Source organism: Cajanus cajan, chromosome 6 (assembly GCF_000230855.2).
Source record: "Cajanus cajan strain Asha chromosome 6, NIPB_CcT2T_4, whole genome shotgun sequence".
Lineage (NCBI taxonomy): Eukaryota > Viridiplantae > Streptophyta > Magnoliopsida > Fabales > Fabaceae > Cajanus > Cajanus cajan.
In genome coordinates this window covers 13,563,320-13,580,779 of record NC_138522.1, presented here as the reverse complement: position 1 = coordinate 13,580,779, position 17,460 = coordinate 13,563,320, and the positions used below count along the sequence as shown (strand labels likewise).

At 34.8% G+C, this 17,460-nt stretch overlaps 1 protein-coding gene across 4 annotated transcripts; it reads left to right on the top strand.

Moving 5' to 3' along the window:
- Positions 1-748: 748 nt before the first annotated feature.
- Positions 749-17,014, top strand: LOC109813330 (uncharacterized). 4 transcript variants are annotated; one of them, XM_083076771.1, is made up of 12 exons: positions 749-1,073; positions 10,558-10,737; positions 11,475-11,624; positions 11,770-11,937; positions 12,331-12,483; positions 12,569-12,721; positions 12,885-13,049; positions 13,172-13,345; positions 13,798-13,981; positions 14,089-14,296; positions 16,087-16,210; positions 16,633-17,014. In XM_083076771.1, exons 1-12 carry the CDS (start codon positions 848-850, stop codon positions 16,689-16,691), a joined length of 1,944 nt encoding a protein of 647 aa, XP_082932897.1. In that variant the 5' UTR covers positions 749-847; the 3' UTR covers positions 16,692-17,014. The 4 variants fall into 4 exon arrangements, with proteins under 4 accessions (XP_082932897.1, XP_029130203.1, XP_020233078.1 ...); XM_029274370.2 differs by lacking the exon at positions 749-1,073 and adding an exon at positions 10,132-10,251 and having other exon boundaries at positions 10,459-10,737; XM_020377489.3 differs by lacking the exon at positions 749-1,073 and adding an exon at positions 10,133-10,251.
- The last annotated feature ends 446 nt before the right edge of the window (positions 17,015-17,460 follow it).

Below are 17,460 nucleotides of genomic sequence, written 5' to 3'. Positions count from 1 at the left end.
TCAAGCCTAGGTATGAATCAATGAAACATGGAGTAAACTCGCGAGGTTATATCTCAAACAATTCTAGTTCAATAGCTTCTTTTAAGGATGCATGATCTCCCATACCAGACTCAACTATTTCCTCTTCATGTGGTATTCCTCTTATATTCTTGTGCCGTCCTGTACCATAGAGGTCAGAATCCGAGTTCCTCTCCAAAGAGCACATTGTCTCAGAATATTCCCGATTAGACTGCGTGAATAGTAACTTGAGCCCTATCGCCTTACAGGCTCAGGGCTGGAAGGCAAGTGTACCGTCCAGGTCACCTTCCGACCTGGCTCCTCATTCGGAAATAAGGCGAGCTAAACCTCCTTCTCGGTATTAACCCGATTGGGGGTCCAGTACAGACCTAGTCTGTTATAGACCGACTTGACCCGTTAGACTTGATTCCTCTCGCCTACAAGGGGCTACTCGGCACTCATCCTCCTGGACCCGTGATATGGACCCAGTCGGTCGGATTCCGATTGCGTTTGTTCCCGCTAAACCCACTTCATCGTGATAAGAACGGTTAGGAAAATCCCTTGATCCTCGGGACCCAAGAGGCCCATGAACGACGCACTATAAAACCCAAAGACCTAGAGTTAAGGAGGCAGATCACACTTTTGAATGCTCTGGCTTTGAGGCTTGACCTAGGAAAAAACCCTAGTCCACCCCGTGGCCGGAACATTTTGGCGCCCACCGTGAGGTTACGGTGAAACTCTTCCTACGCCCCAAGACTTACGAAAAAACCTACACTTTATCGTGGTGAGAGGCGGCAACAACAAACAACAACAACAACTCACAACATCCTACCATGGTGGACACCCTACCATGGTGGAGATGAAGGCTCGGAGCAGCCACGAGAGGAAGAAGACACTCAACTGGTGGGACCTCATATGGTTCGGGATTGGCACCGTCATCGGCTCCGGCATATTCGTCCTCACCGGCCTCGAGGCCAAGACGGAGGCCGGACCCACCGTGGTGCTCTCCTACGTCGTTCCCGGCGTCTCCGCCTTGTATTTCGTCTTCTGCTACACCGTCGAAATTCCCGTCGCAGGTTCCTTCTCTCGCACTCTTGCTTTTATTATTTACTTACTTGGTTCACGCGCTTTGTTTTGCTATCTCTCTGATTAATTTTGTTATGTGAATTTAATTGGTACTAAAAGATGGCCGCAGCACTTTTCATCACTATAGTAATACAGTACGTAGTATTATTCACTAACACGCACTGCACTGCACCATAAAAAATGCTGCCTGATCCTCTTTCTATGTATTTCTGTTACCTCAAATTTCCATTAATTAGTAGTAGCAGAGAGAGATACACGTTCCTAAAAACGCGTCATATCCTAATTGCCAACTGCAACTGCAACTACCGCAAAATTTTAAAAATGTACTATACTATAATTTAATTTAAAATTTTAAACATATTGGTTTGCTTACAAAAATCGTTAGGTTTATCTGTTGGGGTTGTAAAATCATTTCTAATTAGTTTGATTTAGTAGGTTTGGAGTGGAAACAAGTTAAGACTGGCTACAAAGATTTTGCTGTGCATAAATATTATAGTTTATTTGAATGAAAAATTTAGATAGAGTAAGTTATTTATTTGAAGAATTTTAAATTTTTTGAGGTAAAATATTTTGTTTAGATGAAAAATTTATAAAAAATTAAAATTTAAGTATTTTATGAATTTTTTTGAAATAATATAATTTTCAATTCTCTACAAAATGTAAAAATTTGAAATTTAAGTTGGCGTTAATTATAGAATGGTTGAGATATTTTTAGAAACAAAATGCCGCGTTAATTGGTCAAAGAAAGAGAGATAAAAAAAGTAGGAAAAAGTTTGTCGTTTTGGGTTGACGTGTTTTGCATATTCTCGAATCTAGAACTTAGATTGATTCCTGACTAAGAAAGTAGGGGACTATAATCTATAGCATCACATATTCACAAATTTATTTCAAAATGCTTAAAAATAAAATTTTCAAAAGTGTTTGTATAAAGATGCACGTGGAATGCTTACCAGGTAACCCTCATTGTAGAGGCTGAATTCAATTATGAATTCAACTTGGTGGCTTCATTGTTAAGAGTCTAAGACTCTTATGCTATAAAATTTTTGCCAGTCTTATAAATATTCAATAAGACAAATATGTGCTTGAGAATTGAAAGTCTGGAACTAATATGAATGAAAATCTGTCATGATCTTAGAGGTCCATTTTATATACTTTGTTTGTTTGTAGATTTAACAGTTTTTACCTTTGTTGCAAAATTATTATCTTTTGGACTCTTATTGCACAAAATGTGTCATGATCCTTTTAGTTTAATTAAAAAAAAAAAAATTGAATTAGTAAAGAAAAGTATTAATCCTCGTCGTGTGCTACTAATTATTTGTTTTCTTATTGATCACTACTTGTTCTCACCTAAATGGATTATGCTTCTCTATATTTCATTTCTTTCACTTTTTTTTGGGGGCAATGGCATTTCAGAGATTTTATGAACATGGAGGGGAGATGCAGGTGGCACAAGATATCCCCTTAAAACCCTATAAATAACGCGAAGAACTCGTGATTGATCGGTTAAATTTCGACTGGGCGAGTATAAATAACTCGAAGACCAAACTCGTGATTGTCGGCAAAAGTCTGGCTGGGCGAGTATAAATAACTCGAAGACCAAACTCGTGATTGTCGGCAAAAGTTCGGCTGGGCGAGTATAAATAACTCGAAGACCAAACTCGTGATTGTCGGCAAAAGTCCGGCTGGGCGAGTATAAATAACTCGAAGACGAATCTCGCCATCTTACTGATAGGAATTTATCCGACCAACCACATATAACTGGTTACGAAGATTTTTCACTTCTTTTCACGATTCAGTATTTTACCATATAGACTACGTAAAGAAAGCCATTTTTAAATTTTTATGGTTAAACAAACTCGGAGTTCGACCGACTTACTTCGTGAGAATTCGCAGCTCGGAAATTTTCCATGTCTGTACGACTCGGTACTTGGCCGACTATCTTTGTAAAGATTACGTTTAGCTTTGAAAATTTCCACTGTCAAGCGAACCGGGATTTAGCCGAAGATCTACATAAATTTTATTTTAAAACCTTATACAAGTCGGAACCTCACCGATGGGTTTGGAAAAATTTCTTTTTAAGTTAGAAAATTCATCCACTCTTTATAGGAGTCGGAATTTAGGCGATTGTCCTATTGAAGTTTATATATTTGACCTAGACGATTGTCCTATTAAATATTTGAAGTTTAAAATATTTGACTTAGGAATTTGTTTAGTTATCTTCACAAATCGGAATTTATGAACTCATGACTTTGGTTTTTGTACCGTCCCGGCCTATTTCCGATACGATTCATAGGAGTGGTTGCTTAAGCCCTTTCGCCTTTCAGGCTCAGGGCTGGAAGGCTAGTGTACCGTCTAGGTAAAAACTCGACTAGTGTACCGTCTAGGTGAAAACCCGACTAGTATACCGTCTAGGTAAAAACCCGACTAGTATACCGTCTAGGTAAAATCCCGACTAGACCCTCTACTCGTCTAATACCCGACTGGACCGTCACAGGGTGTGGCAACTCGGTTCTAACCCCAATTACATGCACCCGCGAGGGGATTCGCCGTTTTCCCGACAGGTCCCCTTGTAAAGGCATTCTCGGTAAAATACCGACTTGACTAACAACCACTCACCCCCATGGCTTCAGGATAAGAGCGGTTAAGGAGAATCCCGAAAATCGCGGGGCCCACGAAGCCCATAAACACAAAAGTATAAAACCCAAAACCCTAAAGCTAGGACGACAGATTTACACTTTTGAATGCTCTGGCTTTGCGGTTTGACCTAGGAAAAAACCCTAGTGCACCCCGTGGCCGGAACAGTTTTAAACATGGAAGACTTTACGTATATTTATCACTCTTACTAGACATTAAGGCAATACTTAATTCAAAAACCATCATTGTGAACTTAGAATCGTAATGAATCGTAGTGATTTCTTGGAGACCGTAATCGGAATCCGATTGTATATGTTGTACTTGGATAAGATGGATCTCGGCCCTAGGAAGATTGTTTACGCGAGTATACACCCTGGGAGAAATTTTATAATTGTCGTAAGGATCAGAATTTGACAGATTAAGGTCACATCACTTTTTAAAAATTTTCCACCCTTTTGAACTTGGAATTTTGCCGAATAGGCTTGGAAAATGTTTATTTAACTCAGAAATTTTCTAGTTCAATCTCGAACTCGGAATTTTGCTAAGTATGCTTGGAAAATTTTTACTTAGAAATTTTTTCTCGTTCAATTTTGAACTCGGAACATCGCCCAAATTTGTTAAGGTTATCTAATAAGTTAGTAAATAAATATAAAATGATATAGCGGAACATTTTTATTAATGATATTATGCCGTCCAGGTCGGGGAATTGCCGACCTCACCTCGCTCCCCGATAAGTCTCGGCCAAAATCGAACCTGGATTCGAGCTCAAGACAATGAAAGCTTTTACGCCTTACAGGCTTAGGGCTGGAAGGCAAGTGTGCCGCCCTGTACCATAGAGGTCAGAATCCGAGTTCCTCTCCAAAGAGCACATTATCTCAGAATATTCCCGATTATACTGCGCGAATAGTAGCTTGAGCCCTATCGCCTTACAGGCTCAGGACTGGAAGGCAAGTGTACCGTCCAGGTCGCCTTCCGACCTGGCTCCTCATTCGGAAATAAGGCGAGCTAAACCTCCTTCTCGGTATTAACCCGATTGGGGGTCCAGTACAGACCTAGTCTCGACTTGACCCGTTAGACTTGATTCCTCTCGCCTACAAGGGGCTACTCGGCACTCATCCTCCTGGACCCGTGATATGGACCCAGTCGGTCGGATTCCGATTGCGTTTGTTCCCGCTAAACCCACTTCATCGTGATAAGAACGGTTAGGAAAATCCCTTGATCCTCGGGGCCCAAGAGGCCCATGAACGACGCACTATAAAACCCAAAGACCTAGAGCTAAGGAGGCAGATCACACTTTTGAATGCTCTAGCTTTGAGGCTTGACCTAGGAAAAAATCCTAGTCCACCCCGTGGCCGGAACAATTCTAAAAAGAGTCTCTTATCTTTTCTTAGTTTGGTCTAACACTTTTAGTAGTTTGTTACACCTTTTCGAGTCCTAATACAAGGTTCTCTCATGGACGACATTCCACATTTTTGTTACACACTCTAATTAACTTGGAGCCTTAGAATGACACTTATATATCACCCTAATACCATTTTTCTACCTTGATCCAACTCTAAACTAAAGCTAACGACAGGGATCCAACCTATTTTCCTTTACTAACCTCATCTATCAAACTTTTAGTTCCCCTAACATATTCAACTTAGGATGCTCTAAGGGTTACTAATGTGTCACTAAGGTCCTTTAACTTATTATGAAGGTTACTCTTTAATCATCAAGGTAGATGCGTTAAGAATTTCCTACTCAAAGTTTTAAATCATAACTCTTAAGAAATTCTAACTATCTCACTTGTATCCTGCTTAACTATTTTTTATCGGAAGGTATCAAAGATTTTTGCACTCACAAAAACTTCTAACTTATACTTCTAAAAACATTTCTTCTAACAAATCAACTCATCCCATCTTAATAAAAGGTACTTACTTATAATGCTCACTAGTCTACCTAGCTATAATCCATACTTAGCTTCATACTCTTCCACTTTCCTTAATTATCAACATAAGCACTTCCAAAGGTGACCTACATGGCCTAACAACTATTTTTCTACAAGTTCCTATATTTCTCCCTTAAGTCACCCAAACACATAGGCACCATAAACACCACAAGGTTTACTAGACGTATCCTCAAGGAAAAAAACTTAGGAATTCTCTAACTAAAGGGATGTCACTCAACTCACTTATATTCCCGAGTCTCAATAAAATAGATCATGTATACTTGAATATTTTTTTTAAAGAAGTTATGACTTGGTTGACAATCATAACTCCACACTCTTACTCTCATCAAGGACAACATTTCATCAATGTAGATCAATAGGACATGGTTGAAAGATGACTAGATCGTACCAATACTTATGTCTTAGTTGACTAAGAGGCAACAAACCAAGTCAACTATAGAATTTCAACAAGCACATGGAAAGGAAATTATAAACAGGTGATAGAAATATAAATTAGATACTTAGATGGAATTACACCAATTAGATGATAAATTAGGAGAAGCAAAGCAATTGAATTTTGATAAATGAATAAGTAATATGAAGGAATAAGTTGCACAGAGGTCAAAAAGTACAATTAAAAGGTTCAATATCACACAAATAAGGGTTTTCTCAACAGTCTCTAAAAGAATAGCATGCAAGCATCATCCACTACCGCTAGCACCCATACTCGTTGTTAGTCACTTAGCCTCAATTAACTTAAGAGAGGGGGTGAATTAAGTTTTCTAAATTTCCTCTTATAAAAAAAACTTTTCCAATTACTTCTTTATCAATTTATTTCCTTAGACAAATTTGTATGTAAAGAATGAATGATGATGCAAACTACACAATTATAATTAATAACAAGAAATTAAAAGTGTAGGGAAAGAAGAATTGCAAACTTGATTTTATACTGGTTTGGCCAATCTTGCCTACATCCAGTCCTCAAGTCTCCCACTTGAGATTTCCACTACTCTTGTAAACCTTACAAGAAAATGAATCCTCCAACACCTCGGAACTCCCTTTCCTTGTGTTGAGATTCAAACACCAACAAGGAGAAAAACCCTTTCTCCTTTACAGATCCAATGATCTATTAAGTATTACAGAATGACTCTCTTGAAGAGTGGATATTACACTTTCATGATCTTTGATGAACTCTTTAGAGATTTTGCAAATGATTTTGGCCAAGTGATTTGTAAAGATTATTTTTACAATAGAGTTCGTCACCTTTCTCTGAAAAATTATAGGTATTTATAGACAATTGTTTCTTAGGTTATGTCTTTTCATGAAGAGTTGTAACTTTCTATAATTTTTCAGAAAATAGGCTTTGGTAATCGATTACAAGACTTGGTAATCGATTACAACGGTTAAAGTTCAAAATGATTGAAACGTTGTATAATTTAAATTCAAATTTTGAAGTTTTATCTTCTGGTAATCGATTATAAGGGTCTAGTAAGCGATTACCAGAACACATTTTGTATTCAGAATTTGAACTTTGAAATTTCCTGTTCTGGTAATGGATTACAAGGTCTGGTAATGGATTACCAGAACATATTTTTATTGTTTCAAAAACTTTTATGTAGAAAACTTCATCTCAATAATTTCTTTCACAAATCTCTTTTAAGAAATGATTTGAACTATTCTTTAAAGCTTTTGTTAAGTCTTTTGAAAAACATTTTTACTTACTTTCAAAAGATTTAAAACTTGTTTAAATTTAAAGAGATTAATTTGAGATTTTTGAAAACTTATTCTCAAGGCCAAGCATACTTGCAATTTCAAAAGATTCTTTTACATACTTAGCTAAGTTGACAAGACTTATCTATGTACCAATTGAGATCTTGTTCTTGCATTAACTTGCTTTAGCTCAACCTTGATTCTTTTTCAATGCTTTATAATCACTTTGGCATCATCAAAACATTTGTGCATATTTTCTTCCACACTCGTAATATGAGTGATACAACCAACTACCACTACTTCTTACATAAACATGAAGTATCCAACAAGAAAACCAACAACGGAGTCAAGCAAATAAACATATCACAACACATAACCAATCACACATTAGAATACACACAGGATACGCAGTCACAACTCATAGTACACAGTTTAGTTTAAATCAACCTGACTTTAATACTACTAAATGTGACACTCACTACCCCCAAGACAATATTAAAATAATTCAAACACAATAACCATAATAGTCTTCAAGTTCAGAAACATTCACAAGATTCACAATGTATGTTAAATCAAAAGAATACTTAAGAGTCCTCGTAACATAACAAATCAAATGTCTAACATTAATCATATCTCAAATAATAAGAAAATTCTATGCTATGCCTAATGGTGTTGTATCTTATTAGAGCATATGCACACCCCACAAGGCTTATGTCTTGTCATTTGTATTATCAACATGATAATCATTACTTACAACACACTCAACAAGGAACAATAAAAAATAAAGGAGAGTAAGAAATATCTCACTCTAACATGTCCAACATATACTTAAATAAAAAAGTAATAATTTATAATTCATAGTAAACATCAAAATATTTAAATAGCTTCATTGTTCACTATGTTCATGTTAACACACTCGTATTCCATATTTCTAACCTATTAAGTCACACTCTTCTAACTATACTTACATTATATATATATATATATATATATATATATATATATATATATATATATATATGTCAAAATCCTAGATCTAAAAGAACAAATAAGAGCTTATCACATGACAATGTGCAAATGATTTTAAATGCATGTGAAAACTGAAAAGAGGAGGGAAGGAAGTGTGTGAAAAAGAATGAGAAAGTGCTAAATAAAACGTTAAACGTTAAATGTTAAAAAGTAAAAACATATAAATAAAAAATTAAGGATATTTTAGGACTTTTTTAAAAAAAGGACATGAAGTGTATATATCATGAGCCATGTCCATCATGTAAGTAATAATATTGTAATTCTATAGCCAAATTCAGAACTCAAGAGAACTTTCAAGGGTCAACCAAAGTCTAGCAGGATTAGAACAAAGATGGACATTAGAGAACAACATAATCGTGTAAAAAATTGTTCCTATTGTCACACCCCTGGTCACACTAGGAAGACATATTCAAATATTGGTCATGAATTCAGTTTCCGCTACCATTGATCTTTATCGTTGTAATGAATTTTAATAAATTTATTTAGTTATATTTATAATGTTAATATTCAATAAATTTAATCACTTGATGGTAGTATCTGAGTTTTGGTATTTGATAAGTGAAAATCAATTTTTTATTATGGCCAGAACGGCCCGTTCCGGATACAGAATGACCATTTTGGTTCCATTTTTTATGTGCTAATTTTGATTTTGGAACGGCCCGTTCTGATTCGTTTTCCATGTGTTATTTTTTAATCCGGAACGGCCTGTTCTGATTTCAGAACGGTCCGCTCCCAACGTAAACAATAAATGATATTAGTTGAAAAAATAAATTTGCACAGTTGCTATTTGGGTAAATTTTTTAAAATAGTATTATTTGAGTAAAAAACTCCCTAATAAAACAATAACAATTAAAATGTATTAAAAACATTATGTCTTATAATTTTTAATATATATATATATATTTTTTTTCTTCTATTTTTAATTCTTTAACTATGATATTGAATTTGTTTAAGAAAAATACTTGCACATAAATACCCATATATTCACATACATATAAAATTCAATTAATAATTAATAAATATTTTAAAAATAAAAAATATATACGTTAAAAAGCTAACTTCGAATAAGAAGTTTTATTTTCTATTTTTTCTTTGGACAACTCAATATTATTTGAAATAATTTTTAATTAAATTTTGAATAAATGAGAAATCTTATTGCTTTGTTTTATTCAAAATTAATTTTATAATTAAATAAATCATGAGTAAATTCTTGAATGATTTATTTATTTTTAAGTAGATATTAGTGTTTCTAGAATTCTTACCGTAATTATAGTATATATATTTATCAAATTGTTAAATATTATTTAATTGATAGTTATAAAAAATATTAAAAATGTTTCTTTTCTATTACATTAAAAAAATACTGATTTTTCTTTTAAAAAAATCATATTAAATGTGGTAATTTTATTTTATTCATTAAACAAAGACAACACAACATTATAAAAAAAGATAGACAAAGACAATACAATGGATGAATTTATTTATTATAAAAAGGCAATACAATGAATAACATAAATGACCATCAGTTTCTATATAATATCTTATCATGCTAAATGTACAATATAGAAAATTTAAAGCTTAATAAATGCAATCGAATTAAATTCATTAAAGAAATAGTGCATATGCGGCCAAGCGATTCAAACCACCAGACACAACTTTTAGAAGGAAAAAAACTAAAAATAAAGAAAAAGAAAAACTTTGTAATTAGAAAATATAATTCTACATAGAAAATAAAATTTACAATTAATAAATACAAACCTGAAAAAAAAGTAAAAAATAATAGCAAAATTAAAATTTCATCATCTTCTTTCTTCTCTCTCTACCGTTACTCATCAGATTCAGGAGTCATTACTCTCTTCCGCTTGGTTTGTGCTCTCTAACCATTTCCATTCAGTGCGTGACATCACATTCACATTACACATTTTTTTTATTTTTTTTATTTTTTATTCTTGTTTTGTGATAGTGATATTAGTGATACACATTTTATTTTATTTTATTTATTTATTATTTTAATTTTAATTTTGCATGAACTTAAAAAACAGAGACAAATCCAAATACCCTTGTGTATGTAGGTATTGAGGCACTTTGATTCTGTTCTCTGTAAGATTAAAAATTGAAGAGAGGGAAAGTTGGGTTCTTTTTGAATTGGGGTTGTGGGTTTTGTTTTTAAGGATTCGTGAAGAAGAGGGAAAAAGGAATGAGGTGGGAAAAGGTGAAGGGAATAGGAGAAGGACCAGGGAAGAGGTGGGGCCACACGTGTAACGCCGTTAAAGGTGGCAGGCTTCTTTATATCTTCGGCGGTTACGGCAAACTTAACTGCCAGACCAACCAAGTTCATGTCTTGGACACTTGTAAGTTTTCTTTGAGAATATTCATTTTCATTCTAACTATTCAAGATTTTGTTTTCTTTCTTCTTGTTGTTGTTAAATTTGTTTGCATTGTCATTTTCTATTTCTTACTGTGCAAGGTGATGCATGGTGGGGTGTTGTTATGGATGGGCTTGGTTGGTATCCGTGCTTTTTGCTGTTTCTTTATGTTTTCATTTTTTTATCTGTTGATTTATATTATATTTGTTATTGGGTCCCTTGTCCTTCTTGAATCTAGATGATCTGATGCTCACTATTAGAGTATTGGGGATTCCGTTATCTTTGGACTGAGCCAGAAAATTTTTCTATTTATTATTATTAATTTTCTGAACATTGGCGGTTAGAATTATAATTTTTTTTTTGTTTTGAGAATGTGGGAATGGGGATGAGGATTTTTTATTATACAATGATACTAGGCCTAAATCCCTATTACTAGGCCAACTCTAGTAAGTTTGAGATAGTAACTTTTTTTATTTTATTTATTATTCGTAGAAATTATAACGATGATAACATAAGACTATGTGCATACTACCTAATCCCTCCACAGACTAGGCTAACATAGTGGTTCTTGGGATGGTTTTGTGTTTGATGGCGTTGAATGGTGTATGAATTTATTTTAGAGGTGTTACATTTTTTAAAAATGTTTTTATGAATGTATTCTGTTACTATCTCTGGCAAGTTAATGTGGAGCTATTTTATGATTCATGTTTGGTGATTTGCAGTGAGGCAGAGTTGGGGTGAACCAGAAATTAATGGACCTCCACCTACCCCTAGGGACAGCCATAGTTGCACTGTTGTTGGTGATAATCTGTTTGTGTTTGGAGGTACAGATGGGACCAATCTGCTGAAGGATTTGTGCATACTAGACACTTGTGAGTTATTATTCTAATGTTATTTGCCTAATTTACACACATATAAGATATATATCTCTGAAATATTGGAGTTTAGGTGATCTACTTGTGTACACTACAGTAATTGTTTCACTTGATGGTACTCACTGTTGATAAACTATTTTAGCTTCACATACATGGATTTGTCCAACTGTGAGAGGAGAAGCACCAGAGGCACGTGAGGGTCATGCTGCAGCACTTGTTGGCAAAAGACTGTTTGTGTTTGGTGGTTGTGGGAGATCTGCTGATAACATTAATGAGGTGTACTACAATGACCTTTACATATTGAATACAGGTGACTTTTCTTTATCACAGTACCGTTTATTCATGTTGTTAATTCACTTTGCAATTTGTACCCTTCACCATTTATATGAGATCTCACTTATGTTGATAAAGTGTGACGAAATTGTTGAAGATTTCTTATCTTAATTATTATTTTCTGACACATTAGATTGGGCTTTGAATGGTCACACTACATGACTTGGCTCTAGAGGCTCATTTTAATTTCAGTGGTGAATGAAATGACCTTTTATCTGTTGAGTTTAGACTGCTAAATGGATGAACTATGTAGTTTGTCTCCTATTTTCTCCCTTCTATGTATTTACATTTGCATTAGAACTTTTAGTTTTTGATTAATGTATAAGATGAGAAAGATGCTTATAATTGCCTTTCACCTTTCCACTTGTAGAGACGTTTGTTTGGAATCGTGCTACAACATCAGGCACTTCACCATCTCCTCGTGATAGCCATTCTTGCTCGTCTTGGAAAAACAAAATTATTGTGATAGGTGGTGAAGATGAACGTGACTATTATCTGTCTGATGTCCATATCCTAGATACTGGTATTTGTTGTATCTTTTTTGTAAGTGTTACATTTATGGTACAAGTATCAGAGTATAATTTTCTCTGGAACTTCTGTAAATGCAGATACTCTAATTTGGAGAGAACTGTCTACGTCAGGCCAATCATTGCCACCTCGAGCCGGTCATTCTACGGTTTCTTTTGGCAAGAACTTGTTTGTCTTTGGGGGCTTTACAGATGCTCAAAGCCTATACAATGACCTGTATATGCTTGACATTGGTATGTAATATAAATGCCAGCATATAAGTTTCATAAACACAGAAGTAGGAGCTAAAACCTTTTCATTATACTAGTTTGTAGTAAATTTATTTATTGTTTGCTGTTCGTGTTTTAATATTTGTTTGTGTCTTTTATATTATTTTTCATTTCTGATTGAAAGCAGAGACTGGTGTGTGGACGAAGGTGATGACTGCTCCTAATGGTCCTTCTGCTAGATTTTCTGTAGCTGGTGACTGCTTAGACCCATGTATGAGTGGTGTTCTTGTGTTTATTGGTGGATGCAGTAGAAGTCTGGAGGGCATAGATGATATGTATTACCTATACACAGGTTCAGCAAATAGTCTTTTTTTTTTGTTATTAAATTTACCGAGGAACATTTTGATTCTAGTATTTCTGCAGATTATCAAGTATGTGACAGAATTGTGTTTTTGATATATTTCTGACTTTTAGGGATTGCACGGGAAAATGAACGGAGACCAGATAAGTTATCCTTGAGGAAGCAATTGAAGCTGAAATGTCTTGAACAGAATCTCAATCTTGTCCCAAACCCAGTTCTGTGTGGATATGGAGTGGGTGCTGATAGCAACCAGCCCATGGCAATCTTGAACTATAATAGCCCACTAAGTGAGAACCTGCCTATATATGAACTTTTTGATGAATATAATAAAATCTTAAACTGTTTCTGAAACAATATATTTTTTGTCTGTCATTCTTGTTGTATTGGTTTTATTAACTTCCTCAAATGTATATGGCAGCTTATATTACATGTTCTCTTGTGGTAAAGCATTTTTTCTGGTCTTCTAATGATTTGGGCCATTTGAGTATATAATGTTAATGTATTGAGAATTGGTGTTTTTTATCTGTACTTAAGTTAGTGTTAGTGTTGAATCTGTTCTTCTAACTAGTTTGTGTTAAATTTGATACATGTACTGTAGTTGTGGCAAGTTGATAACTAGAGTTATATAACTAATAAAAATGTAGACCATTTATGAGCCAGGAAAATTAAAAGAATGGAAAATGATCTTTGATAATTCATGTTCAAAGTGGGAATCTAATATCCAGCATCATGATTACAGGTAGACTAAATAGTCCAGTATGTCAATCCTTGCCTCCTGGAAAGAAAATCTTTCAAGCCAATGTTACGGAAAGAAACTCAGCAGGATATCGTATTGAAACCGTCATTGATGGAAAGCCTCTTCATGGAATTCTGTTTTTAAACAAGCCACACACTCTTAATCCAGTTACTAATACTTCCAGTAGGTATGTCTTCTCCCCACCTTTTCTTTCTCTTTACAATTTGTTACTACCATGAATCTCCCTATTGTTGAACAGATTGATTTGAACTGAACGATTGATTCTCAAAACAGGAAAAGGGCTTCTGCTGATATTGGGAGTGTTGTTTCAAATGGTATAAATTCAAACAATTTGACAACTTCTAAAGTGCTCAAGCAGGAGACAATTGAAGATAGACAGGAATTACAGGGAGGAGACAGTTCAGAATCTCGTGAACGCCACAAGGAAGCTGATACCACTGTCATATCAAGTACCCCGACAACTGCTGCTGAGTCCTTTAAGGTCAAGTAGTTTTTTGTTCATTTTACTTCTGTTAAATAGAGTTCTACTGTTCTAGACACCGGCTTGATTGGTGGCTCTAAAATTTTATCTGGAGGCACCTGCAGGGATTAATTATAATAGACAGTTTTAGTGTAAAAGAAATTTATTACAGAAGGTTTCAGTTGAGTTTTTGTTATGTACCGGATCAGAATTATAAGAAAATGGGTTTGCACCTCCCAATTGGCCAAAACTCTTCTCAATTAACACCCCCCCCCCCCTCTCAATCCTTCCTCCTATTTATATGCATCATCAACCACTTGACTCACTGAATTAGGCTCCTTGAAAAATGGTGTTCTGTTTCCTATAGAAGATTATTTATTTATTTATTTTTCTGTATTATGAGTGCAATCGTGAGATTCATGTCTACAACCCAACCTGAAGTGTTGCTCCTTTGAGATATAATTTGTCACGATGTAATTTATTTGATAACTTTGTATCTTTAATTCTTTATCGACAATATTTCTGTTTCTGCTTGTTAAATTATATTTACTATTTCACTTCTATACTGTGATCTCACAAGATAACATTAGTTTCCAAATAAGGGATCATTTCTTTGGCTCTAGTTGTGTATGTGAATGAAAAGTCACCATATAGTTGGTGTACATAAATCTAATCCCAATTTTAATCGATTTTGATAGAAACTTGGTATCTTATTAGAAAGAATAAGGGATTTCTCCCCCAATACAATGCTTACCTGGCAGAACATTGCACCTCCAATGTCCAAAGGCCTCAATTCGCTCACAATTGAGGAGATGAAATCCCTCTCAATGCCTCTCCCTATTTATTTACAACTACTGGTCTGCTAACATAAGTCACCCTCAATGGGCCTAATCAGTTGCAGGCCCGTTAACATAACTGCATTGTATTTCTTAGACTAACATAACTAACTACTAAATGGGGGTTACCTAACATACCCTCCTAGCATTCACCTTGTTCTCAAGGTGATTAGCAATTGTCGCTGCAAACAAGATTCCATCTAGGTTCCATCCAGTTGAAGCAGCTCAAAATAGCCTTCCCTCCATGACTCCACTTGGATCAAACACAAACATGTCAATGCCCTCATGCTTCTCTAATGCTCTTTATTCTAAAGTACTTTTGTCCATGAAATAAATCATCGGAGCCTCTGTAGTTATAATGAGAAAACCTATGATAAGGAGTAAGGACTTGGGTAGTATTGTGGTGCCTTGGAGTAGTATGGGATGCTCTATGGAGCATTTAAGCACTTGGTTCTCCCCCTCTCCCCTAATAGCTAGCTTTTAAGGGAGGGTTCCCCAAGTGCTTAGGCTTTTATCAATTGGTATCAGAGCTAGTTGTTGGCGTTTCAAAATGGGTTATCTACAGTGGGGCTGATCATAACAGCTGAGTGAAGTGTTGTGTCAGATGTCAGCTCACTTGGGGGCAATGCTATGATAGAGACTTGTGTATTATGTGGTTGCTAAGGCTGGGATGCTTGGTTGAGCATTTCAGTTCTCGGTTCTTCCTTCTAAACATCTAGCTTTTACGGGGAGGATTCCCCAAGTACTAAGGGTCTTAGGGTCCTATTTAGATACATGCTAGAATTGCTTTTGGGAGTTTTTTTTTTATCGGAAAAAGTTCTTTATTTTCTTAGGTGCTTATCAGAGTTATCGAGTCCCAGTTGGTTTTTGATGTTCCCAAATGTTATGGATAACTAACTAATAAAGAGTATTCCTGGAAAAGTGATGTGTCTTTTTTTAAGGTTTCTTTCTTACATATCCATGACATCCCTGCAGGTTTCCGTCAACCAAGAACCACAAGCTGTTTCTTCGAATCGAAATGAAGAAGAAAATGTGACAACGAAATCCTTAGTTGAGAACTTGAAAACCGATGCACCCAATGATGTGGCAAGTTCCAAAGGTGAAGTTCAATTAAAATAATAATCTAATACTCTAATTTGATTCTTATATATAGGTCCAGAGGTAATAATATTGTAAGAAATTTAGTTAGTTTGAGAATCATATGATATACTACTTATTTATAAAGTAGCTATTTTGTTTACTGGAAATGAAAAATCTTATACAGTGATGCGGCACTGTATTGTTTACTGATACTGTAAAGAGTTTTGCTTACGGAGGATTGCATTTAATTAAACTCTTGTAAATAAGTAGTAGAGAGACATCTAACATGACAATGGTTTGAGTTAAGATTATCTAATAGAGGGTAGTTACAAAGAGGTGAACTGAAACCAATGGAATTGAATAAAATATTGTGCAAGTTTTTATCACGTTTCTTGTTATATGAAATGCATCCTAATAATCTTATTGTTCCCTTGAATACAGGTGTAACAGGGGATTGCTCAACTCCAAGGACAGAATGCACAGTGAACCGGCAAAATTAACTTGAACTCAGGTGTTTGTACATTCCTCGTCTGAAGGTGACAACAGATGCACATATCAGTTTAATACAAAGGTGCTAACTGGTGGGATATACTGTTACCTAGATATGCCTTGATCATAAATTTGTTGAGCAAAACCATTTTTACCTTAGGTGTAGGTAGTTTTAGTACTCTGTCCGAAACTAGTGAGATTTTTGGACACTAAACAGTCCTTATTCATTGCAAGGAGAAATGATTTTGTTAAGAGGTTGACTGTAGTTTCCAACTTTTTACTTTTTCCCCTTGTTTTGTGGGTATCATCAATAGAGGAATCTTGCTTTCATTTATCTTCTTGTCTTAGTAGTTAGTAATTTTGAGGCGTTTTTGTTTGTCCATTTGGCGAGATATATGTTCGAATTATGAGTTTATTTGAATATAAATTATGAGTACTTTTGAAAGTTTTTCTATTAAAAATTATTAGTAGGTAAGTTTTCTAAAATGTTTCTAAGTTGGTATTCAAATAGATTCTATATTATAAGTGCTCAATTTTGCTTTACCATGTGACTCATCTCGATGTTATTCTGTCTCAGGAATATTAGAAACACATTTTTTGACACTTTTTTCGATGGGCTTTTTTTATTGGATGAAATTTATGTGAGCCACTAAAATATGAGCCTCATTTCTCATTTGATGATTGTCTTGAAAGATTTTTAGGGATTCCAAAGACTTGATCGACTAATTGTTTTGAAATGATCTTAATTAACATGCAAGTGTATGGAGAGAATCCTTTCAA

What these genes read in the sequence shown, in the direction of transcription:
- LOC109813330 (XM_083076771.1), top strand. Translation starts at nt 848, where the DNA reads ATGGTGGAGATGAAGGCTCGGAGCAGCCACGAGAGGAAGAAGACACTC. An exon ending in TTTGTGCATACTAGACACTT is followed by an intron (nt 11,625 to 11,769) that starts GTGAGTTATTAT and finishes AAACTATTTTAG; the next exon opens with CTTCACATACATGGATTTGT. An exon ending in TGATGTGGCAAGTTCCAAAG is followed by an intron (nt 16,211 to 16,632) that starts GTGAAGTTCAAT and finishes CCTTGAATACAG; the next exon opens with GTGTAACAGGGGATTGCTCA.